The 24,704-nt window shown below is 50.1% G+C and overlaps 1 protein-coding gene across 3 annotated transcripts in view; it reads left to right on the forward strand.

The window, feature by feature from the left end:
• AMOTL1 (angiomotin like 1) overlaps nt 1-24,493 on the forward strand; it is a 131,121-nt gene extending 106,628 nt beyond the window's left edge. For all 3 annotated transcript variants that reach the window (XM_029956947.1, XM_029956946.1, XM_029956945.1), the window contains 7 exons: nt 968-1,113; nt 5,005-5,154; nt 8,679-8,869; nt 13,948-14,073; nt 14,727-14,953; nt 18,235-18,495; nt 19,600-24,493. In XM_029956947.1, the coding sequence (XP_029812807.1) occupies nt 968-1,113; nt 5,005-5,154; nt 8,679-8,869; nt 13,948-14,073; nt 14,727-14,953; nt 18,235-18,495; nt 19,600-19,706 (1,208 nt within the window). In that variant the 3' untranslated portion in view covers nt 19,707-24,493. The remainder of the gene's footprint in view (nt 1-967; nt 1,114-5,004; nt 5,155-8,678; nt 8,870-13,947; nt 14,074-14,726; nt 14,954-18,234; nt 18,496-19,599) is intronic.
• The last annotated feature ends 211 nt before the right edge of the window (nt 24,494-24,704 follow it).

Here is a 24,704-nt window from a genome sequence, read left to right on the forward strand (position 1 = left end):
TGTCACTAATAATATTTAATGTTTAATGGCTGCAACCTAGGCTATTGGAGGGTTTAAAGTAGTTTGTGTAATCAGTCCTCTAATTTTGCACATTGAGTTTATTCAAGTGATTTCTGTATTATGTACAATGTGATGAAACATTCTGATTTATTTTCAAAATAAAATGTATTGGTTTTTCACCAGGAAGAATGTCTTTGATAAATAACACTGATCCCATGACACCACTGGCCGTCCCTGCTTAAACTAACATGGTGGTCAGTCTACCGGAAGATGGTGTGGAAGCTGCTGAATGCAGGGTGGCCCTTGCTGTCCCTGTGCAGAGACAGTGATTGCCATCAGATACACTGCCACTGAATGAGAGGAAAACAGTTTCCTAAATCCAAAACAGTGTCCCTAAATCCAAAGCAATTTCCCTTTCCCCTCTTGAACAGAACTAGCAGAAAATGTGGGGGTCTGGGTCATATGGGAAGAGGATCCAGCCCAGGACTGGGGGCCTGGATCAGAGCTCCCCTCTGCTCTCTGGCAGAACCCTCTGGACCTTGGTTTATTTTTCTGTGAATGAGAATATTAGTACTGTTGTTAGTCCTGCCTGCCCTGTCATCACTGGTTCAGAGGATGGAAGTAGGGGAGGTGTGAGCATAAAATGAAATCGTAGGTACGCGGCTAACTTGAAGCACGGAAGTAAATGTTGTACAGAAGTGAGTTATGGAGAAGGTGGGGTCACTGGTCCTTTGTATGGCATTCGTCTCTGAGACCATGACCTGGAGTGGATCGAGAGTTAACAGTGGTTTTTGAGCAAATCCTTGCTGCACACATCACCGCTATTAAGAGGGAGCAAAAGCCGTAATTCAGCCCTCTACTCTCTGCATGCCGTTTTATTCCTAATCCTTGCCAGATGTAGACTGGCCGTGAGCCCAGAGGGTGAGTGCTTTCTGAGAGAGGTGGTTTTGTTCTGTCTCCCTTTTAGACAAAGAATTCTTGAAGGAGAAGGAGAAGTTGGAAATGGAGTTAGCAGCAGTGCGGACCGCGAGCGAGGACCACCGGAGACACATCGAGATCCTGGACCAGGCTCTGAGCAACGCCCAGGCCAGAGTCATCAAGTTGGAGGAGGAGGTGAGATGGGGTGGGGAGAGAGCCCTGAGGGCCTCCACTTCCTTTTCCTAACCAGCACCCCTGCCTGGAGCCAACTCCATAGTGTTGAGTCAGTGGGAGGGGTATAGAAGGCCTCGAAAATAAAAGTTCATACAAACACAGTTTATCCAGCCCAGGGCGAGGCAGAGTATGAAAGACAGCCGTGAGAGAGCTCACTCTCAGCCTGAAATCCAGCCTACAGCCCATTGGTGGGCAAGTGTCCAGGGCTGTAAATAAATGCAAGGACTGGAAACCACTGGTGCCTGTGGAGAAAAGAGACTACAAGTTTTTCTTTTAAAAAATAGTTTATCTGCTCTGGCTTTGGGCTTTTGATTGCATTAAGGGGGAATAAAAGGCAAAAGTCTCTGACTGGGCAGACTGGGGGTGGCATGCAGCAAACCAGCGTCCAGTTCCCAGAAGTTGGCTCAGCAGGGCAGTGACTCCCCTAGTGCAGGAAAGTTTGATCCCTCTCGAGCATGATGGATTTCGTGGTTTCTGATTAAATCAATTCTTTAGATTAAGTTTTGTGAGGGAGGCTTTGCCTCTAAGCCTGCTGTGGAAGAAGAACGGCCAGTTCTGAGGTTCTGAGGGTCGGGCTGTCCACACAGTGGCAGAAATGGAGAGGCCCGAGTAGGTAGGCCTGAGCCTGCGGCACCGCCCCCAGCAGCCCCTGAGGCAGCAAGGCACCCCCACCCCCGCTGTTAGGGGGGCTGCCCTGCCCAGAGCCACGTGGGAAATAGAAGCTCTTGTTAATCCAACTGTTGCTGAAGACGAAAAGCTGCTCCTTCAGAAGACACGTCCTGACGCCAGGGAACCCGGGAGTCCCAGCACCTTTGGCTTCAAGATTCAAGCTCCTGAAGGGGGATATGGTTAGATCAACAAAGGTCTAGCCCATTAGAAGCCTTGTAAACCCACAAGTGCTATGTAGAAACTGCAATTTTAAAAATGTTTATTTTTGAGAGAGGGAGAAAGAGAGTATGCACATGAGAGAGTGTGGGGAAGGGGGCAGAGAGAGAGGGAGAGAGAGAATCCCAAGCAGGCTGTGTGCCGCCTGCAGAGCCCGACTCAAGGCTCAGTCTCATGAACCGCAAGATCCTGATCTGAGCTGAAATCAAGAGCTGGACGCTTACCCGACTGAGCCATCCAGGCGCCTCTGCAGAAACTGCAATTTTAAGACTAGTGTGAGGACCCCAAGCCACAGTGCCAGAGGATTCTCTGTTGCCACTCACGGAATAGGAAGTACATTTGCTGCAGAAAGCGACCTTAATCCCTAGAGGACACAAGGTCTGTTTTGAGAACAAAGGCCCAGGACTCCTCATTATGGTTGTAACTGAAATTTCTTATTCAGGCTCCATCTCCACGTGTGGAGCCAAAGAGAATTAAATTTTTTAAATCTTTTCATTTTAATAATTCCAATAAAATAATTGTGAGTTCCTTAAAGACTCATCTTTTATGGTCACTAGTATGGATCTTTTCTGGTTGTTACAGAAACAAGTCTTTGCACTCCAAAAGCTCTCTTTTGTCCCCTTTTCAGCACGACTCCCTATTCTTTTGAAGCGTCTTTATTCAGTCCAGATATCTCATACTGAGCTCTTACTCCAACTTCCCACAATGGCTAAGAACGTGGACTCCAGAGCCAGACTATGGTGAATTAGAATCCTGACCCTGGGAGGTGTCAGTGTGTGGTCTTGAGCAAGCCCTGTAACCTCTTCAGGCCTCTGTCTTCTCTCTCTTAAATGAAGATAATAGAGTAGTTGTGTTCTGTCATCAGGAAAATTAAACGAGATAATTGCATATAAAGCACAGTGCTTGGCATGGAGGAGCTCCAAAAATGTTGGCTGGTATTTTTAACTGTTATTCTTTTTTTTTTATGTTATTTATTTGTTTTCAGGCAGAGAGAGAGAGCAGTGGGGGAGAGAGAGAGAGGGAGAGAGAGAATCCCAAGCAGGCTCCTCACTGTCAGAGCAGAGAGACGAATGGGGGACTAGAACTCACGAACCATGAGATCATGACCTGAGCCAAAATTAAGAGTCCATCGCTTAACTGACTGAGCCACCCAGGCGCCCCTTAACTGTTATTCTTAATCCTCCTCATCCTAATACACTCTTTGCTAGACTTAAGGCTGATTCGAGACAGATCCACGCCTTCAAGGATCTTGCTGTTGATTAGGAATAACAGTTCTCTGTTGAGTACATTGCTGGGTGTCGGGTACTGTTGCAGGCACTAGGGACATACCGTGTACTCTGCCCAGCGGGCACCATAGGAACAGATCTCATGGCCCTTCTGTTCTAGTGGCTGCACATGCAGAAAACTGTATACAGTGTAGGATGTGCCTTAAGTACTGTACGAATGGTACCCACAAAATGTTTCATCAGACCAATCAGCCTCTGGCACAGGAACCTGCACTTAGTAGGTCCTTAAGTGTCTATTTAATTGAATCAAATAATCAAAAGCGTGGTGAATGAAAGGGTCTGATGGAAACTGATGCCAAGAGCAAGGCTTAGAGAAAGCTATCAGGTTGCAGCCCACCCCCCAAACATCAGAAGCACCTCCATTTTATTTCAGTGGCTTCGGCCAGGATACAGACATAGCTCACTACGGTGCCATCTGCTAGGTGAGAAACCACCTTTTGCAGCAAGCTCTTCAATCGCCAGCGTGTCCCAGCTTGCCAGTGCAGTCGTGGGCTGAACTCAGGATCTGAATCACCTGCGAGGCATCAGCACACCCAGGTGCAGACAGGAAATACCATCTGGTGTCTTCTCATCCACGACCAGATCAAGTCAACGCCTCAGCCTGGTTTTTGGCATGAGCCAATTCCCAGAAAGTTAGAAATGGGCCTGAGATTTATGGACGTGGGCCAGACTCCTCATTGGAAGAAAACAGAGTTTTCATGATTCTAAATCTGTGCCTGATGGGACATTTACATAAATCCTTCTACCTTAATTTCCATCTCCTCAGTTATGGCGGTGTTTGAGTGTTCACTATGCCCTTCCTGTCTCTTCAGGGCTGTTAACTACTCCTCTGTAAAGGGCTCTGAAGTCTTTAGGAGAAAGTTACTCCACAAATATCTAGAATAGGAAATTGTATATTTATGCACACACAAATGTGTACACATAACCATGTATGCATACACTCATAGTTAAGAAAATTTGAAAACTACAGAGGAGAATAAGGAAGATGAGAAATTACTGTTGTGCCATATACATAAACATGGTGATGCTTTTAAGTATTTCCAGTCTTTTTTTTTAATGTTTATTTTAAGAGAGAGAGAGAAGGTGAGCGTGCATGGGGGAGGGGCAGACAGAGAGGGAGAGAGAATCCCAAGCAGGCTCCAAGCTGTCAGCACAGAGCCCCATACAGGGCTCCATCCCACGAACTTCCATGAGATCATGACCTGAGCCAAAGTCAAAAGTGGGACGCTTGACGGACTGAGCCACCCAGGCGCCCCTTCCGGTCTTTTCTTACGTGTACTTAATGAACTAGGCAGGCAGGCAGATTTGTGACCATGTATATAGTTTTTGATTCTGGATTTTTTTAGTTAACATTATACAGTAAGTTTTTCCTGTGGCATTGAAAACTCTTCACTAACTTCATTTTCCATGTCTCCAAATGCTTTAATCATTAAGCAGTAACCAAGGATGGAGCTCGGAGCGGTGCACGCTACTGAAAGCAGGTGCCCTGGTAGGGTCTTTAATTCCTGGTGGCCTTTGTCTAAATCCTCTCTGTCCCAGCACACCAGGGGGGTGATGGTAGGAAAGGCACATGCACTTGCCATTCAGATAGGATCCCAGGTAATCCGACCCCCCACCTCCAGCCCAGCTTTGAGTGCTGCCGTTCTGAGTTCTCTGCCGCTCTTCACTGTCCTCTGCTCAGCTACGAGAGAAGCAAGCCTACGTGGAGAAGGTTGAGAAGCTCCAGCAGGCCCTGAGCCAGCTACAGTCTGCATGTGAGAAGCGAGAGCAGATGGAGCGGAGACTGCGGACCTGGCTGGAGAGAGAGCTGGATGCGCTGAGGACCCAGCAGGTGAGGCTGAGGACCCGGCAGGTGAGGCTGGGGCCACACGTCCATCCAACGCCTGTTCTGCAGCACAGCACTTGCTGTGGTTCAGGCTGTGCACTGTGCATTGGTGAATGAGAACTCCATCCCCAGTGAACCAACGCAGCGGCCAGTGGAGGAACCAGGCAGTCTGCTCATTGCAGTGACAAAAGAGAGAAAGTGGTGGCCCCTGGGGGCAGGGCACAGCAGAATGTGGCTGTAGACAGCTTCACTGAGGAGGACACTTGAGTTGGACTTCGAAAGATGAGTCTGTTGGGCATTCTGGGGAAAGAACATCAGAGATAGGAGGAGGATTTTGCGTCTGAGAGCGAGGTGTGAAAGAGCATGGCGAGTTCCAGATGCTGGATGCAGCTAGCTGGGAGAGAATGCAGTGAGGCGGCTTGTGAGGAGGCATTTGGTCAGGTTGTGAGATCGGACCTTTTCCTGTAGTCAGCAGAGAGCCAGTGCCTGGAGAGTGTTTAAGGCACAGAGGAACATGGTACAAAGGACCAGAGAAAGAGCCCTCTGGCAGTGTCTGGAGGGTGTGGAGGGGTGAATGTTGACATGAGGGGAGCCAACCTACAGGCTGCTGGTGTCCTCGAGTGAGATTCCATGAGGGAGCCAGTAAGAGAGTGAAATTAGCAGGGCATGATCATCAGTGAACATTCAGAGGTAAAGGAGAGGAAGGATTCAGGACTGTCACTAGAATATAATACTGGCCATAAGCTCCTAGTCCTTCTGCCTTTCCTTCTTTCTGCCAATAACAGCTTTCGGTATGACTTAGCTGTTAATAAGCTTCGAGCACAGCACCCCAGCTTTGGGCCCGTGTGTGGCTCGGCAAAGGGAAAAATCATGCAGGAAAGTTCTGCAGCTGGGTCGGACTCCATTATACGTTGGCTCCTGGCTCCAGAGAGAGCCTGGGCTTGTGTGTCCTCAGCCAGTGTGGTGGGCTGACCCTCTCTGCAGCTGGTGAAGGGTGTGTTCTAAGTTGGGAACCAGGGAAACACAAGACAGGGCTCCGTGGAATTATCTACTGGATAGAGCATAGTGGTTGTGGTTGCAATACTTGAAAACACTTGAAAGCATCTGTTCAGGCCAGCTCAGCTCTTTCTCATGGCAGGCGCACACATTTCCCTCGGGGTGTGTGTACTTGGCGAGGGAAGGAGGTGTTAGTGAGATTGCCCAGAAAATTAAGGAACCCACCCAGCCTCCCGCCATCTTGGCTTGGTTGATGGCTCATAGGAAGGGTGAGTCTGTCTCCGGACTTCAGATCCATCTGACCTGTGCCACATTCCCTGGTACTTAAGGTCCACTCTTCAGTTCTTCTTGGCCGCTGAGATCTTAACCTCCCCAAACTGAGGCCTGGCTTCTCTGGTGCCTGGTACTGTGCTGGCACCCGGTGGATACTTATGAATCTTTGGCTGCCAAAAAGGGCACCTCTCAATACTCAGAGCAAAAAAGAATCTTCTTTTGCAGGTAATGTGCCACCTACACCCTGCAGTTAGATTACTTATCCTTGGATCTTCTATTTTGAGTGCTATGAAACCAGACCCAACTCCATTATCCTTGTTATTATAAGTAATCTCTCTTCACCTTGGGAGGTAAAATAGTACTTAGCATCATTTGAGGCTGAGAGGAGGAAAAGGAGAAATGAAGGTAAGAGGAAGGGAAATGAACATTTTCAAGAATTCATAATTTTATCTTTCTTGCAAAGAGCTCAAAATAATTTTCACATCCTGCTACTACAGCAGTCCTATGAGGTAGAAGAGAGAAGTGGGGAATGTTCTTGAAGAGGAAAATTAGGCCCAGGGCAGTTAAGAGGGCAACCCAAGGTCGTTAGCTAATTAGGACATTCCTCCCAGGTGGAAACATGAAGGACAAAGACTGTGTTGTGTATTGTTCACTGTGGTGTCCCCAGCCCAGGGTACATGTTCCGTAGATATTTGCGGACCAACTGAGTGGGCAGCCAAGCTGGCCCGCCTGACCCTCAGCCCGTTTTTCTGGCCGGGATACGTACCCATTAGACCATGGTGTCTCTGTTTTCTTGAACATTGAAATTCATGCATTTACTTAAATAACTCTTCATGACCTGAGTGAGGGGCGTCAGGAAGAGTGCCGTGATTGCATGGGAGGTCCGGAGGATGTTGCAGCTGCGATGGTGTCACGAGGGGTTTAGAAGATGACAAGCAGAGCTAGCAGCTTAGCCAGGCTGTGGGGTGTATTGTCCTTAGAGAGTTGCCAACAGCAGGGGAACTTCTCATTCATCTGGATGGACTGGCTCGTTTGTCCCTCTGCTTGAGGCCAGTGCCTGGCCAGAGGGGTCAACGGCTTTCTGGACGGGTTGATGAGGACAGTTAATGCTTTCTGCTCCATTCTTTCTTAACCATTGGTTACTGGCAGGCAACCACCAGATTCTCAAGTATCTGTAATTATAGCTTTAAGAAATGGAATAGAAACACATGGGTTCTAGAAAGCCCCAGCGCCCATTTGCTGTCATCTCTGTGGCAGGATCGGACTCTGTGACTGCAGGTCGAAAGCGAGCTGTTGCTCCGGTAAGAGATGTGCTTCGGGGTAAAGTGTTCAGGTGCCCGTCACCCTGCAGCCAGCCCTGCCATGGACAGTTTGTGACCGCTGGAAAACACGAGTGCAGTGTGCATCCCAGGATGTAGACTAACAGGGGAACTTCTCTCCTGAAGGCAGCACTTCCTCAAAACCCCGCCATCCTGGAAGTCATGCTGTTCAGAGGAAATCCCTGAGTCAAAAGGGGGGAAATCCGAAATGTCAGTATCCTCCACTTGTGAGCGGTCCAGAGAACACCTCTGCTTTATTTCCTTTCTTCCAGACACAGATGAAAAGAAAAGGCTGAAAAATGAGCTCCACTTGCATCCGAGGTCTCTGGTAGCACTCTACTTCCGTTAGCCCCTTCAAATTCATTAAGTGCTTTCATATGCACTATCTTATTTGATTCTGAGCAGGCACTCTTTTCTCTGTGTCCCAGAGGAATGGGGAAAGAGGAAGACAGGCACATCAGGCCTCTGACTCCCCTTTCCTTTGCTTTCACATTTTATCCCAGAGGGAGTCACTTCTTTGACCTCCAGGGAAAATGCCCCAGACCAGCAGACCAAGCCCTAGCTCCTGCTTTCGCTTTTGGTATAAATGAATGACAGGACATGGGACAAGCCGCTTGTCATGCGGAGCCGTGTGGCCAGACCGACCCAGTGTGAGCCTCCTCCTGAGTAGCTGAGAGATCCGGAACAGCTCAGTGAGCCTCTCAGAGGCCTTGTCTTCTCATGGACACTGGGATGGTGTGCCTCAGAGGCTTCCGTGAGGAGGAAATGAGATGGAGGACTTTGGGAGGTGAGGTGGCCTGGCAGTGGGAGCTGTAGTCTGTGTCATCCACGCTGGAGAGGGAGCAGGAAGCAGGAGGACCGTGTGGGAACACGCATGCTGCGCACGCTGTACACGCTCCGGCCCTTTTCTGGATTGAGGTGTTGTTTCTCCCGCTTCTGCAGAAACATGGAAATGGGCAGCCAGCCAGCGTGCCGGAGTATAACGCCCCAGCCCTCATGGAACTTGTGAGGGAGAAGGAGGAGCGGATCCTGGCCCTGGAGGCCGACATGACCAAGTGGGAGCAGAAGTATCTGGAGGAGAGCACCATCCGCCACTTCGCCATGAATGCCGCAGCCAGTGCGGCGGCCGAGAGGTGAGGCCAGCCTGCGGTGCGGCCGGGGTTCGTTGAGGCGCTGCGGGTCATCCCACCGTGGAGTGCTCTGTGCTGCTGCCAAAGGGGCTTTACGCTGTCTTTGAACAGTGTGCGTGTTTCGTGGGCCGGGCAAGGGGACTTAATCCTCATTACATGTGGGACTCGCTAGGTGATCGGGTGCCTCCGTGGTTTTACTCCTCACCTGGTTCAGGTCCCACCTCTCCAGAGGGAACAAGAGGAATGGTTATGGGGTGCCTGGGTGGCTCAGTCGATGAAGCATCTAACCTCAGCTCAGGCCATGATCTCACCATCTGTACATTCAAGCCCCACATCAGGCTCTGTGCTCAGAGCCTGGAGCCAGCTTCAGATTCTGTGTCTCCCTCTCTCTCTCTCTCTCTCTGCCCCTCACCTTGCTCACACTCTGTCTCTCAGGAAAAATAAAATATAATAAAGACAAAAATAATTTTTTAAAAATAGAGGAATGGTTAGTGGCCTCGTTTTGCAGGTGAAGAAATGAGGCTCAGAGAGGTACGGAGAACACTGGGGCCTCGTGTTCAGTCGAGCTTGCTGTGACTTGGAGCCTGGTTTCATTTGGTTTGAAATTGTTGCTGCTGTCAGTTATTACCTTTTGCTTTCTTTCCTTTTTGTGGGCACACAGCCTCATTCTTCCTTTAAATATTAGCTCAGAATGCTCTGGGGCACCTGGGTGGCTCAGTTGGTTAAGCGTCCACTTCTTGGTTTCGGATCAGGCCATGATCTTGTGAGTTCGAGTCCCCCGTTGGGCTCTGTGCTCACAGCATGGAGCCTGCATAGGATTCTCTCTTTCTCCCACTCCTTTTGGTACTCTTCTGTTTGTACTCTCTCTCTCTCAAAATAAATAACCATTTTTAATAAATTAACTCAGATGCTGTATAATTCATGAAGGATTTCTGTTAAACTGTCAGCTTGTCTGTCTGAGCAGGGGCTCACCTGCACACATTGTCACCCTGACCTGAGTGGCCACGGATCTCACCGGTCAGGGTACCCACTGTCTCTCCACTCCTCCCCCACCAGTTTGCTGTGGACTCATAGATGCTGTGGGCATTTAATTCACAGTCATTTAGGGTTTACCAACATTTAGGGTCAACACATGTGAAAGAGATCCTCAAATCTCAAAGGAGTACCCATAAAACTGGCCTTGATCCTGGCTGTTGTTTCACCATCTGGGAGGACACCTGAACCAGGTGAGGAGTAGAGGCTATGGATGCACCCCAGTCATCTGGTCAGTCCCACACGTGGGGGGATGTGTTATTTCTTTAACGAGGAAGAGAAGGCCTGTTGGGGCGGAGGGCATGGGTGGTGCTCTGTAAGGTCTTCACGTTCGTAACTCATGTAGAGAAGACCCCCCCCAGAACCCCCAGATGTTACCTCCAGGGACTTGGAGAGAGAGCAGTGCCACCTACAAGGACACAGGTGCCTTCGCTGGGTGCCACACACTTGCACCTGGAGAGACCTGCAGACCCGCGTGGAAAATGGACACCGGGGATCATTTCCTAGGGCTCACGTGTTCCCTGTGTGTGTCTATGACTGAAGGGAAAACAGCCCACCGTAGCCCCTCTGATTGAGACTTGGGAGTGGGAATAGACCAGCGAGAGGCACGTCACGTCGTGTGGCAGAGCCCCAGAGTCACGACTCGAGACCTGGAGGAATTTGCAGCCTCCAGTTCAGTCCTCATGCTGACGGGCGGGAACCGCCAAGCCTTGATTCTTACATAGTTGAGAGGATTTTATTTTCAGCTTTTTGTTTTCTGAGGCAATACTGAGTCACCTCTGTATCCTGAGGAAGAACACAAACCATCACAAAGCTACGGAGGGCGGAGGGGGGGTAATTCGGCCTTTGCCAGATTTGGGCTGACGCACAGCTGTCGGTGATTGCCCTGGGAGTCCTTCACACCGTGTCGTTTATTATTTATTTATTTATTTATTTATTTATTTTTTAGTTTTTGTTTTACACTTATTTATTTTTTGACAGACTGAACACTAGTGAGGGAGGGGCAGAGAGAGAGGGAGACACGGAATCCCAAGCAGGCTCCAGGCTCTGAGCTGTCAGCACAGAGCCTCACGCAGAACTTGAACTCACAAATCGTGAGATCATGACCTGAGCTGAAGATGGACACTTAACCGACTGAGCCACCCAGGCGCCCCCACACCATGTCATTTTGATGGAGAGCACACCACGTAGGCAGGACACCCACATACAAGGCTTCTTCCTCGACTGCTGCCTGTAGGTGTGTGATTCTGCCCAGGCCTTTCTGGAATCACTTACTTCATTCAAAACTCACCTGATCCCTGAAAGGGAAATTACAGTTCTTGGCTGGTTACCAGCAGAGAACCACACCATATTCCACTGGCCGAGGACACGAAAACCCTAGGACCAGGGTGCACGTGCTACCTGCGTGTCCGTGTTATCTCCGCTCCTGTTGCTTTATCAGGTTAGATGGGTGTGTGCGATCCTGGGCCCTGAGGGGACAGCTGTGACCTGGATGTCAAATCAGAAGGCCCCTGTGGTGAGACTGGAGGGGCACCATTGTGGGGGTGTCTCAAACCAGAGCCTACCTTCAGCTACTCGCCTGTGCTAGGCCCTGCCGCGATCGTCATCCTCCAGGCAAAAATTGGTCTCTTGCCCTCAGAGAACAGGAGTCCTGTGGGATTTGCCAGCCCCACCACTGTCCTCTGCCCTGTTTGGAGTCTCAGATGGGCAGGTGAATCGAGGCTCCTCCCACCATCCCCCCCCCACCCCCCTTCTCTGCTTCCACAGGTATGTATTGAGCATCTAATAATTCTGTGGGAAACTACCTTCCCCTTCTTGACCACTCCTTCCCATAGTCCTGGGGAAAGTCAGTTCAGAAGAGGCTAGGTACTAACTCCCGTTTTGATGTTCTTTTCAAGGAAAACCTCTGTAATTTTGCACTGCTTTCCTCTCAATAGGAAGGGAGAAAAGGAAAATGAATTTTTGAGAAAGGCCAAAATTCTGAGCTCTCACCTAGATGCTAAATGGCTGCATACGAACTGGTAAAAATGAACAGCTGCTGGTCTTGTAACTTGACAGTTGCTGATGTATACTTCATATTTATAAGCAGTGAGTTTTTTAAAAACGATTTTTGTGTACCAAGTGATTTTGCCATTTTGGTGCATTTTGGCACCAATGATCAGAATTTTGAGAGGTTGGGCCTTTTTGTGGTTATGAAGCTTTTTACAGGTTTTGATGTGGCATAATATTGTTTTGAGAGCCTTGTGTGTATTTACACCTTCTAAGTTGTTTGGATCTAATTGTTCCTGCTGTCCTTACTTGACAGTATCAACACGAATTTTTTAATTTGTCTCTGGCTCTGTATGAATTTGCCAAAAGTAACTTTGTTGGAAATGTTTCCTCTAGCTGCTGATTTCCCTGTTGTTGATTTTTGAGCACTCCAGGGTGAATTCATAACCTGCAGGATTTGCCTCAAAATTCTGTCCGTGCGACCACACAGCAGGCCCCCCCCACCGCAACCCCTGGTGCTCCAGAGTGCTGTTCTGCCTGTCAGTGTGTTTAAAGCTGTTGCTTGTTTTCTGTGTTAGTTGGCCTTGTGGTTTATTTTCAGCCACATTTTGCACAAATGCCACATTCTCACATGCACCCACTTTGTTGGCTATTTTATCTTCACGTCTTCTTGTTGAGGCCTTCTTCATAAAGACACGGAAGCTTCGGGAGTGTAGAGAGGTAGCTGAGGGCCTGGAGGGAACCCTCGGGATTTGAATCCGGCTCCACCTTCACTGAGTGTTCTCACAAAGTCACCTAACCTCTTTGTTCATCTGTAAAATGGACATACTCCTCCCAACGGCCCAGATGGTTGTGAGGACTCTGAGAGAGGCTGTGTGCAGCGTGCCTTCCCCCATCCCTCGCAGAAAGGAAATGCTCATGCGTTGATAGGTGTCATTAAAGAGCTGAAAGAAGGCATTCTTGTGGCTGTTTTTAGTATTCTGGAAAAGAGTTAAGATTTTAAGTGTGACTGCAGCATTGGAACAGGAAGTTAAAGAGAGGTGAAATCTTTGGCTACATCATTTCTTATCAATGTAACACACTGATAGAGACATTACTACACCTTTCAGTCTGAGATTATACTTAAAAGACTTAGGTGGCTCAGTTGTTCTTTTTAATGTTTATTTTTGAAAAAGAGCACGGGGAGGGAGGGACAAAGAGACGGTGATAGAGGATCCGACGTGGGCTCTGTGCTGACAGCAGTGAGCCCAATGAGGGGCTCAACCTCACAAACCATGAGATCATGATCTGAGTTGAAGTTGGATGCTCAACTGACTGAGCCACCCAGGTTCCCCATCAGTTACCTTGTTTTTACCAATCATGGTTAATTAGTAGTAATTAAATGACCAAAACCAGTGACAGGAATAATGATCTTTGACCAGTTGTTTTCAGTCAGACACCTGCTTCCCAGCATTTTCATCCACCTTGTCTGTCCCTCCCCTCACTTCACCTTCTTGACTGGACTCTCCGAGGGCAGGTGTGTGCCTTCTTCATCTTTCTGCCCTGGTACCCAGCATGGCTGTCACACCAAGAGGATCTAGGCAGGGGCTCAGAGAACTAGAAGTGCGATAGTCTACAAGCGTGAAGGAAGAGTCTAGCTGAGCCTCACTGTCCGGAAGGACTCATGTCTGTTTCAAGTCAGCGCTGAGTCTCCTTCTTCCTGTAAAATACAGAAATCACTGCTGGGTGGGGAAGAAATGGAAATAAGACTTTGTGATTAAGAACGGATGAGTATGGAAGAGAATAAGCGGAGAAACACCAGTATAGTAACAACAGCACCTGTGTCAGTAGGGGTGCAGGGTCCACAGCGTGCCACATAGCTGCATACACAATGCCGTTACTAGAAGGGACAGGGAGTTCTGATTTCTGGACTTTATTTTGTTTTCCCTGGACGGTGCCTTCATTCCGTAAGTTAGGGGGAGAATTGGCCAGGGTTTCCGTGAAGGAGTTTGTGGAGAGAGAACTCCGTGTGATGCCCTGGATCACGTCCATCATTCTCTGTGTGTGTCCTGTGTTCCCAGGGACACCACGATCATCAACCACTCGCGGAATGGCAGCTACGGCGAGAGCTCGCTGGAGGCGCACATCTGGCAGGAGGAGGAGGAGGTGGCGCAGGCCACCAGGAGGTGTCAGGACATGGAGTACACGTAAGGGACAGCTGTGTGTGTGGCTGTGCCACCGGGCTCCACCGGGGCCACTTTCGAGGTCCCCACAGGGCCCGCCAGCCCCTCCCTGTTCTGAACAGCTGATTGGCTCAGCCAGTTTCTGCCCGAGTCCTGAAGAGATACCAAACGCTTTCTGATTCTCATTTTTGGCCATGAGGGGGAGAAAATCGTCTTTTCCCAGAAAACTTGTCCATCTTTTCTTTTCTTCCCTCAGAAAATGGGGAAATTGACTTTAGTGGAACGGCCGCCCAGGGTAAGGCTCACGGGTTTTCAAGTTTCCCTGCTGCCCCTCCCGCCCCCATCACTGGGACCCGAGACCACCAGGACTGACACTTGGTCCCTGAGCACCTTGTTCCTGGAGGTCCCTGCTGGGAGGCCACAGATGTTCTGCCCATTTGTCCTTGGGGTCCCAGGAGGTCGCAGAGTTCCCTGAGAGGCCAGAGAAGGTGCACCCTCTGATCTACCACAAAAGGTCCGTCTTCTACAATTTGCAGATTGTAAATCCTAAGGCTCACCATGCACTTAACTCTTCATCCCTGAATTACAATTCAAGTCCCTGGGGGAGCCTGAAATGTTTCAAGTTTTTCCAGCCCAATAGCTTTCAATTATGACTTCGGTTTTATTTTGTTATACAGCATTAAAAATCTCCATGCCAAAATCATAGAGAAGGATGCCATGATTAAAGTCCTTCAGCAGCGATCCCGTAAAGATGCCGGGAAGACAGACTCCGCGAGCCTGCGTCCTGCCCGCTCCGTCCCGTCCATCGCTGCGGCCAGCGGGACTCACTCCCGCCAGACCTCCCTCACCAGCGGCCAGTTAGCCGAGGAGAAGAAGGAGGAGAAGACCTGGAAGGGGAGCATAGGTGAGCCCTGCGCCTCCTTCGGGCCAGGATCGGAAAAGCAGGAGCTGCAGAAACGTGGAGAGGGTACCTCATCTGGTGGAAAGGCCCCTGACCCTTTTGTGGCTCACTGCCTCTGCTCCCCGTGGGACGCAGAATTGTCAGCAAGTATCTCCAAGCCTATGTATTCATCTGTGAAATGGGGAGGATAACCACTCATCCTTTGGTTGTAGAAATTAAATGAGCTGTGTGGAAACAAAACTGTCCTACAGGGGTAGCACTTAGCCATGGATTGAATCACACCATAATTACCATCATTATTGCTGAAAGTTGAAGTGACCCTTACAGCACAACACATTCCAGTGGGAAAAGCCCAGGGCTGTCGGGCCTCTGAACATGGCTCCACGTCTGCTCCTGCATCTGGTTAAGCATGGCCACGTCTGGCCTGCTTTGTGCCGTGCTGCTGAGGTGAGGGCAAAAGGGGAGGAGAAGGGGGAGACGGTGCTGTGGAAGAATGCTCTCGAACGTAAGGGGTTGGTGGTGGTGGTTTTCATTGTGCTGCGGTTACACGGGCAAAATTTTGAGGCAGATTCTCCAGATGTGTTCTCAGCCATAGCAGGTTTCCTAGGTTGAGGGCCGGCCACTGACTGAGGTAGCTGAGGCTGGAGAGGAGGCAGCAGCACCCCCACAGACCCCTCCTGCTGGCTCCTCCCCTGCACTCCGGGAGCTCCCAGATTCTGGCCCTTCTTTGATGCCTTTCCCCAGGTCACAGTGAGTTTATCTGTGGAGCTGAGAGCCAGTTTCTCTCAGCATGGAGCCCCAGAGGAGTCTGGCTTCTTTACGCCAAGGGCAAGAGCTTCCAGAGTGGGCCTGACGGAGTTGGTGGATGAAAGGTGCCCAGGCCGAGTCTCTGTTTGAAGTCCTTCCACCGGTCAGCTCAGCGGCCCCTGCCCTCCGAGGAAATATACTTCAGAGAGGATGTGTGTAGACAGCAGCTAGGATCACCAAAGACCCAAGGACACATAGCTCCCTACTCCAGTGACAGACCTGGAGGCAGTGCTCAGTTGGGTCTGGTGAAGAAGTCAGGGCTCGGCCGTGATGGAGCCCTCTCTGGCACAGGCATTTGGTGACGTCCCGCCAGGCAGGTGTCTCCCTGGGGTCTGTGCTGGCTTTTGGCAAATCTAAACAGGCCTGGGAGCCTGAGGGCCTGGCCTGCAGGACGAGCTGCTGTGTTCTCCGCACTGGTAATCCTCCTCATTATTGTGATTGGTGTCCACATGTCACAGAAAAACAGAAGGGGCCTCTCGAAGGGGCTGGGCAGGGACACACACACAATTCCCAAGATGTTTCCACCATCTCTTGCCTCGTGGGCTCTGGAAGGAGGTAGAGGTGACAGCGGTTACCTTCCTGCAGGCTCAGGGCTGGCTAGTGACTGGCTAGTGATGCGACCCCACCAGAACATCCCCCCGTCCGACGAGGTGGGAGGAACACAGGTTGGACTTGAAGTCAGGGACAGCTGTACTTGACTCCCGTTTCTCCTCCTTCTTAGCCACGAGGTGTTAATTTCTCTGAGCTCCCACTTCCTTTTCTGTAAAACAGATGGAAACAGCAGGACCTGTGTCATAGGAGTGCTGTAAAATAAAAAGCAAGCTGATGCATGTGAGGCACCTAGCCGAAGACCCTTGTTCCTCAGAATGCAGTCCGTGGACCAGCAGCAGTGGCCGCTGGTCTGGTCTCTGAGGGACTTCCTAGGGAAGCAGAATCACAGGCCCCGCCTACTGAACCAATTCTTCATCTTAACAATGTATCCAAGTAATTGCCATGCTCATTCCATTTGGAGAAGCACCGCTGTGGACAAACTGAATTGCTCTGCGTTGTGTTATGAATGGGCACCTTGAAGTGGCCCTGGCGAGGATGCTTTGTGAATTGCTGGCTCGTTAAGTGAACAGATCCTGGAGTGTGCTCACCACCTTTCCCGTTGGCTAGTGTTCTAGAGTGTCAGCACATTCCTGAATGTGTGCCGTATTCCACTGTTGAGAAACACAAAGGTTTTCTCCTAGCCAGCACGTTCTTTTTCCACCCCAGCCTGCTGTGGGAACAGAGAGGAGGAAGAGGGCTAACTGGCCCTATCACGGGCGCCTCAGTGGCTCAGTCAGTTAAGTGTCTGACTTGAGCTCATGTCATGATCTCATAGTTCATGGCATTGAACCCCGTGTTGGGCTCTGTGCTGACAGCTCAGAGCTTGGAGCCTGCTTCAGATTCTGTGTCTCCCTCTCTCTCTGCCTCTCCCCTACTCGTGTTCTGTGTCTGTCTGTCTCTCTCTCTCAAAAATAAACATTAAAACAATTTTTTAATGGCTCTGTCCAGAAGCCCAGCTGGCTTCCTGCTTTCTGTGATCTGTGGTTGTCCCCTCATTGGCAAGGGATCTCCTCTGGGGAACAACGTGCACCATTCAGGGTTGCCCCGACTTGGAAGTGTGTTTGTTTTTGAACCTGCTGGCCTGCTGGAGGCCATCCATCACCAAGAGTGGGGCAGTGTTCTGGGCCACGCAGCAGAGCGCAGGCCACCAGGGTCATGTGTCAGATCAAGCGAGCCTCCGGTGTTTCCTCAGCACACACCTGCTGCTCAAGGCTAGCCCTCCTGGGCCCATTACAGCTTCGTTCTAGAAAGCTTTCCAGGAATGCTCCTGCCCCTCTATGCTGGCTGTTAGGCAACTCTTTTTTTATTAAAAATTTTTTTCATTTTATTTTTTTATTTTAAGACTATGCCGGGTATAATTTTATCCTGCTGTTCATCATATTACATCATAACCAGTTTGCTTAACAACTCTCCTCCCTAAAAACCCATATAGTTTTAGAGAGGGGACTAGGTTTTGTTATCTTTTTATTTTTTTAATTCCCTGAGCACGTGTCCTTTTTTCAGGCACATAATAAGTGCTTACAAATGGATTTGGTAAATGAATCAGTGAATGAAGGAAGCAGCCCTTAAGAAATGATGTCCAAAACTTGGGTTTTTTGTTTGTTTGTTTGTTCTTGTTTAAAGAAGTGGATTGAAGGGTGCTTGGGTGGCTCAGTCAGTTAAGCGGCTGACTTTGGCTCAGCTCCTCATCTCACAGCTCGTGGGTGGGTTCGAACTCCGCCTGGGGCTCTGTGCTGACAGCTCAGAGCCTGGAGCCTGCTTCGGATTCTGTGTCTCCCTCTTTCTGCCCCTCCCCCACTTGTGCTCTCTCTCTCTCAAAAATAGACATTAAAAAATGAAAAAAAAGAAAAAGAATGGCATTGAAAAAGCTGTGTTTGCACCCTCAGGCTTGCTGCTGGGGAAGGAGCTCCCAGAGCACTCCTCCACGGCCCCGGCCGCGGCGCTGTCCCCCCTAGCCTCCACCGCCTCGGCCAGCAGCGCCCACGCTAAGACGGGCAGCAAGGACAGCAGCACCCAGACAGACAAGAGCGCTGAACTCTTCTGGCCCAGCATGGCCTCCCTGCCCAGCCGCGGCAGGCTGAGCGTCACCCCTTCCAACAGCCCGGTCCTGAAACACCCGGTGGCCAAAGGACCTGCAGAGAAACCCGGTATGAGGTTCAGAGCTCCCCTTATCCTTAGGCAAGCCCTGCAACCCTGGCCCGAGAGGGAGCCTTTGGTTGGGAGCTGGGGAGGGAGCCGGGCCCTCAGCCGCTCTCGCTCTCCCAGGGGATGAATGATCATTCTTCCCCTCCTGCACTTTATTCCTATGGGGATGAAGTGTGTGTAGATGACCCTAATTTATTACCATTTACATGAGGACACAACTCGAGTGTACCCTTTTAGTGCACGCTTTGTGATCAGCCCTTTCCCAGAGGGGTGAAAACGGACCCACAGAGGGGTGCGAGGGAACTAGTTTCTGGCAGCCCGTTGGGGAGCTAGTGCCAGGCACCGTGCACATCAGAGGCTCCTGGGATGTAGTTGATGCCTTCAAGGGGCTGACTCATCAGGGATTCAAGGTCGGGGGTTCCCTCCTGACTAAAGGGGAAGGCAGGTTTCACTGCAGGCCAGGTAGACTGCTGGCACATCACTCAGGCCAGCACTAATGAGGTGCTTTAAATTCTTCAGGAGAAGACAGCCTGTGTGGGGTGATCTTGCCGTGAATCCAGAGGCGTCCAGGGAAAGACCAGACGTGCCTTTGGACAAATCTCAGTCATGGGGATAGGCCTCTTGAGCTCTTCTGAGAGTGTGGGGCTCTCCGGGGCATAGATTAACCATTTCCTCCATGGGGCTGCTTGCTTTCCATCCTCCAAAATAGACAAGTAAACACAGCATTGTCGTTTTTGGAACATTCAGTTCTCGAGGTGTACTTCTCCAAGGAAGGCAGGAAGCGTGTGAAAGGACCTGGCTTGTAGGCGCAGCACTTGGTGGTTTTGCAAGGAGTGGAGGGAGAGTGGCCGTGAGGGGCTCCGGGCACACAGCCCCAGGTCCGCTTCTCCCACTTACCCCTTCCCATCAGCACCCTGGCTCTGTTACTTGCGCCTAATTGTCAGGCCTGCCATTTTGCTTTTCCCCACTAGGGGTCAGATTCTGCGGCCTCACCTACTTACGCTGGTGCTGAGTGCGGGTATTGGGAATGGTTCCGTTTTTGAAAGAGCCGGTAAGGCCCGGCCCCTCTGCAGGACAGGCTGCTGATGTCCCCTTCTGTTTGGCAGAGAACCTTCCTGGCCACGGGAAGTCCCCTGACCACAAAGGCCGCGTCAGCAGCTTGCTCCACAAGCCCGAGTTTCCTGACGGAGAGATGATGGAGGTTCTCATCTAACACCGGGCGTCCCTGCTGAATCCGTAGTGGGACCTTGACAAATGAGGAACGCGGCCGAGAGGGAGAAGAGAGATCAAGAAAGTTGTGGATGGGAAATCAGGAATGATTGGTACTGATAAAGACTTTAAATTTAGTAAGAACACTTTTTACAAATGTTAAAAAACATTCAGAAGACCTACATGAAGACCGTGCTACGGATTTGTATTGCATATGGTGGAAGAGAGAAGACGCATGTAGGTCTGGAAACAAGGAAGTCACAGGAAATGGAATTTTCGTTGTATAGAAAATGTATCTCTGGGGGAGGGTCTGTGTACACCTGCTCTTTGGTGATAAACATAAACCTGAATGTGGATTTTCCTTGAAATAGCCCCATTCTCCTTGCCTCTTAGCATGTTTTTTTTTCTCAAGAAAAACCTCCTAGAAGTCTCCGAGAGCCCATCTCACACAATGTAATGTCACCCGTGCCATCCGGTGTGTTCTGTGAATGTGTGGGGGGGTGTGGCAGTGAGAAGAAGTGTCCTGGGGGGAGGGGCTTAGAAAGAGGTTCTCACCTAACTCTCTGCTTGGTTTGGATTTTCAGGAGATTGTGGGGCTTCTTAGCTTTTCTGGATTCCACAGTAAAAGTACAGAACAGGACGGGAGTATTATGATTTTGGTGCTCAAACTCCCTGACCGCTCTGAGTTCCTCTTCCTCTGCTTCATTCTCTTTCACTTGCTCTTCTTTTCCGTCACTTTATTTTCCCTTGTTAATAAGACACAGCAGAATTCCTTAGGTCTAGGATTTATTAGAGCAGAATCTGATCTCTGTTCTATAGTGACCAGTGGGACAAGGCCACATGCTGGCTCCTTCCTCCACCTTGCAGTCTTCCGGCTGCAGCTGTTAATCTCATTGTGACCATGAACGAGGTCAGTTTTGATGAGGCAGACGATTCCATGGTCCCTATGACATCATGCATTCAGCTCTAGGCCCTGGCTTTTCTCTGTCACATCAGCCCCCTTGCATAGAGCTTGCTCTTTCCACCCCACTGCTCTGTTGGGCTGGGACTTTTCAGGACTGCCCTCCAGGACATGGAGGACACTTGACTTGGTGGCATCCAGAGTCTCACCAGGCAGCTTGTACCACTTTCTAGAATTTGTGGCTCATGAACATACTCCCCACGGTCCCCGCCCTCTGGCACTCTTCTGGTAGCTGTTGACGAGCGTGTAGATTGCCATGTTAACACATCAGTTTTCCTCTGTCGTGGACTTGCTTTGTCGTCTAACAGGCCAGTATATGTATATACAGTGCAGTCACGTTTTTTGAGGTTTCCATCCGGGACAAGTTGACCAAAGTAAGACAGAAGTGCCATGTTGAAGAGCCAGGGGCGGGTGAGGTAGGGAACCTCTTACCCCTGTGTGTGGTGGCATGGCTGACACACCTAAGAGGGGCTGCGCAGGAAAGAGGAGCAGCGGATCAGGCTGTCCCGTACTCTTGTGGGGCCCTGATGCTTTTCTGCCTCCAGGCCAGCTGGATCCTTCTCATGCCAGGTCCTTCCCCTCATGCTTACTTAAGGGAAGGGAGAAAAAGAGCATGGATCTCAGACCTTCCCAGATTCCACCTGAGTGGAGCCCTGAAGGCCACACTTCTCAGGAAATTGTCCTTGGGTGGCTTATTTTAGAGTTGGTCTTTCAAGTGCAAGGTGGCTAGTGCCATAGCCTCCCCAGATTGAAATGGCAAAAGGAGGACCCAGCTGTGGACTGGAGAGGGGGAAGAAGGAAATCTGTGGCCTTGGCCGGAGGGGGCATAGTGAGTGTGACACTTCAGGACCTGATTCTTCCCGAGCTCTGCTCTGTGTGGGGTGCTGACCGCCTCGAGCCCCCTCCGGCGAGGGATTGAGCAGCCTGCCTAGTGGCCCGGACTTGTGCCAGTGTGGATGCGGGCGGGGGTGGGGCACAGGAGGTGCCCTCCCAATCTCTGCTCCTCGGCACTTTTTACAGGTGGTGAGGCCCAGGTGATGGCAGCTGTTTCTCTTAAGGATATTTTGAGCCCCAGTGAATGTTGGGAATGGACCAGGCATGAAAGGGTCTGGAGATAGAAGAGCAAGTCTCCTCTGCCAGCCTCAGCCTCCACTGGGCCACCCCAAACTCGGGCTGTCTCCCCTAGACATGGGTAGAAGTGAGAGCCATAGCCCTGTATCTCCCAAGCCTCATATCTCTGCTACAGTCACCCGCGGGCACCGGGCTCACTTGCGCAGATCCAGTGCGTTAAGTGTCGTAATGCAAATCCAAACAACATCACCAATTTCTTTTTTGGTTGTGCTGTGGTCTCTGTCAGTATTATTTCTTCGAACTCACTAAGACTCTTCCATAAGAAAAGGGATCTCTAGCTTTCAGATGTGGTTTTTTTTTCTTTTCTGGGAGATTTCCTGCCCCACCAGGACCCCCTGATGCTGGCTTGTCATGTTTGCAGCTTTCTCGAAGCCTTGCTTGCACATAGGAGAAAAGGATTGCAAATACTGAGCCCCTGTTCTGCATTCTGGGCAGTTTACAATCCTTTCTCTCATTTGATTTTCAGGAAAATAATGCCAGCTCTGTTTTTTAGTGCTGACTATATGCAGGCAGGGTGGTAAGTACCTTTTAACAAGTCCCTGAGCCACCTGGGGAGCCAAGGCTAGTTTCTCCGTATTTCACAGGGGAGGAAACCAGGGCTCAGCGAGACTAAGTCCCTCCCCAAAGCCTCACAGCAGTAGTATCGGAACCAACGGTCTGAGAGAGGAGCTGTGCTCCCGGCACAGGCTGGACATGCCACGCCTTGGCCCGCTCTGCCCCCGTCTATAATGTGCTCGCACACTGACCAGGGTATCATGGGGAACAGGTGTTGCTGGATCCCAGCAGCTAATTTCAGAACAAGTGCATTAGCTTGTTCTTCTCTCGGCTTTTCTTCTGCCTCCCAGAGGCTGATGGCCCATTCCAGGCAGACATGCAGGACAAGACTGCCGCCCCCCTCCCAGGGCTTTGGTTGGAGGGCAGAGAGCAGTGGGGGTGTTCTCTCTTCAGTCCTGCAGGGCTAGCTCTTGCGAACGCTTCATCCACTTGACTGCACAGGGCTCGGGTCGGATAGTGAGACAGTTGCTCCTTATGAATTCTGACCTTGGAGCAGGGACTTCAGTGGTCTTTGCAGGGATGGCCACTGCAGAGAAGCTGACCATCACTCCCGTCTCCCCCGGGGCTGCCCTCAGCCACCGGTGTCCTCCTGATGCCGAGCGCTAATGAGAAGACAGACCCCGTCCCCTGCAGCCTTCAGAGTCGCAGAGACTGCTGTAGCACAGATGTCAAGGGAGGCTGGGTTCTCGGGAGACAGTGAAGAATAGATCGGGCTTCTAAAAGGTTTTGAGACAGGGAGCTCGTGCGTGACTGCACTGAACTCCCCTGAGCCTAAAGAGGCGTGTTTTCCGAAACCAAAGTCCTGCTCCAGTCTGCGCTTGGAGTCAGGAGAGCATGCTTCCGTGTGCTGCTGCAAATGAACTTGCACTCCTGAGCAAAGAAGTTCCGTGGCCGTGGTAAGAGGGAACCTGCAGATATTCTTAAATGGTAAAGCCATCGTGTAGTCACAGTGTCCAACCGTAGTGGCTTTTCCAACATCCCCAAGCCGGAGGCAATCATGGTAGATGCTTTCTAAATATTGCTTTTCTTTTCTTCCTTCTTTGCTAATTAATCGATGTGCTTAAAATGTCTTCGTTCCATGTGAGGTGTGGTTAATCAGCTTGCCTCTGATGCTTGGCTCCGTAGGAGATGGGCGGAGTAATTAAGAAGCTGACCCAACTGGGAGCATGTCAAGGTCAGCATTTCAGTAAATGGATTTCTTCTGGAACTAATGAGCAATTTTCTCTCTTCCTTTTAAGTAGTATATCCTATTCTTGTTTAGTAATTTAATGATAAACGAAGACCGTGTATATGTCAGTGCATACATATGAGGTATGACGGCAAGGTTGTGTGTTGGGTTTCATTTCTTAGTATCTGGAAGATCCAAGTGTTTCATCTCAGCCCTTCCTCAAACCGTGACCCTTTGGGGGACTGTACTGATCGCTGCCCCGCTGCTCAAGTGGAAACAGCGAACTCCTCTGTTAGAACAGCCTTTAGGGCCTGGCACATTCCTTTAATTATCCTAACAGAGGAGAAAGGTTCATCCTTTGAGGATGGATTTAAGTGTGGAAATAATCCCAGTTGAATAAATAAAGACAGGTGATTAAGGTCATACCATTTAAAAAGAAAATCCCAAAAATGTTCCTTGGAATGAGTCTTTCGACTCCTAGGGCCTCTCCAAGTGACCATTTCTAAGCAGGACGGTAGTCATCAGTATGTGTAACTTCTGGTGGGTTCGCTTTTAAATATCTTTTCTCTTGCCATGCCTTGTGTGTGTTCACATCTCTGCATACACACAGATGGACGTGCATATTCATTAGTGTAGACATCCAGGAGGTGCCCTGTAAAGCCCTGTTATACTTAAGTGCATGTTTTTGTCCTGTTAAGCAATGACTGGGGTGTCGCTTTGTCATAAAACTTTGCTTCTTCACAGAATTAAAACCCTGCTCTCAATATAAGGAGGTACATACACAGCATTTTCTTGTATCAGCTTCAGTGGTGTGTGTACATGTGATTTTGCCTAGGATTCCATTTGCATATAGACACCTCCAAGTATTTATTACTAGCCAGAATGTAAGCACATTTATCCACAGTGGTTTTCTTTGAATTAAGGTGTTTTCCCTTTTTGTGGAGGGACAGTGGAGCCCCTCCTCTACGGGGCACTAGCAAAATCTGTGTGAAATTCTGTGAAACGGTGCATGCACCGACCTCAGCCAAAACTCAGATGGCCCTAGGGCCACCACCCTCTCCGCACGCCATATGTCATTGCAGTGCTTGTTGGCAGCGTGCTGCATTCCCTCCAGCTGACTCTGGTGTGACATCCTGACATCTTAGTCTCGCTGGTCTATATTGAAGGGGCGGGGGGTGGTATGCAGC

The sequence above is a fragment of the Suricata suricatta genome, chromosome 11, assembly GCF_006229205.1.
Source record: "Suricata suricatta isolate VVHF042 chromosome 11, meerkat_22Aug2017_6uvM2_HiC, whole genome shotgun sequence".
NCBI classification, from domain to species: domain Eukaryota; kingdom Metazoa; phylum Chordata; class Mammalia; order Carnivora; family Herpestidae; genus Suricata; species Suricata suricatta.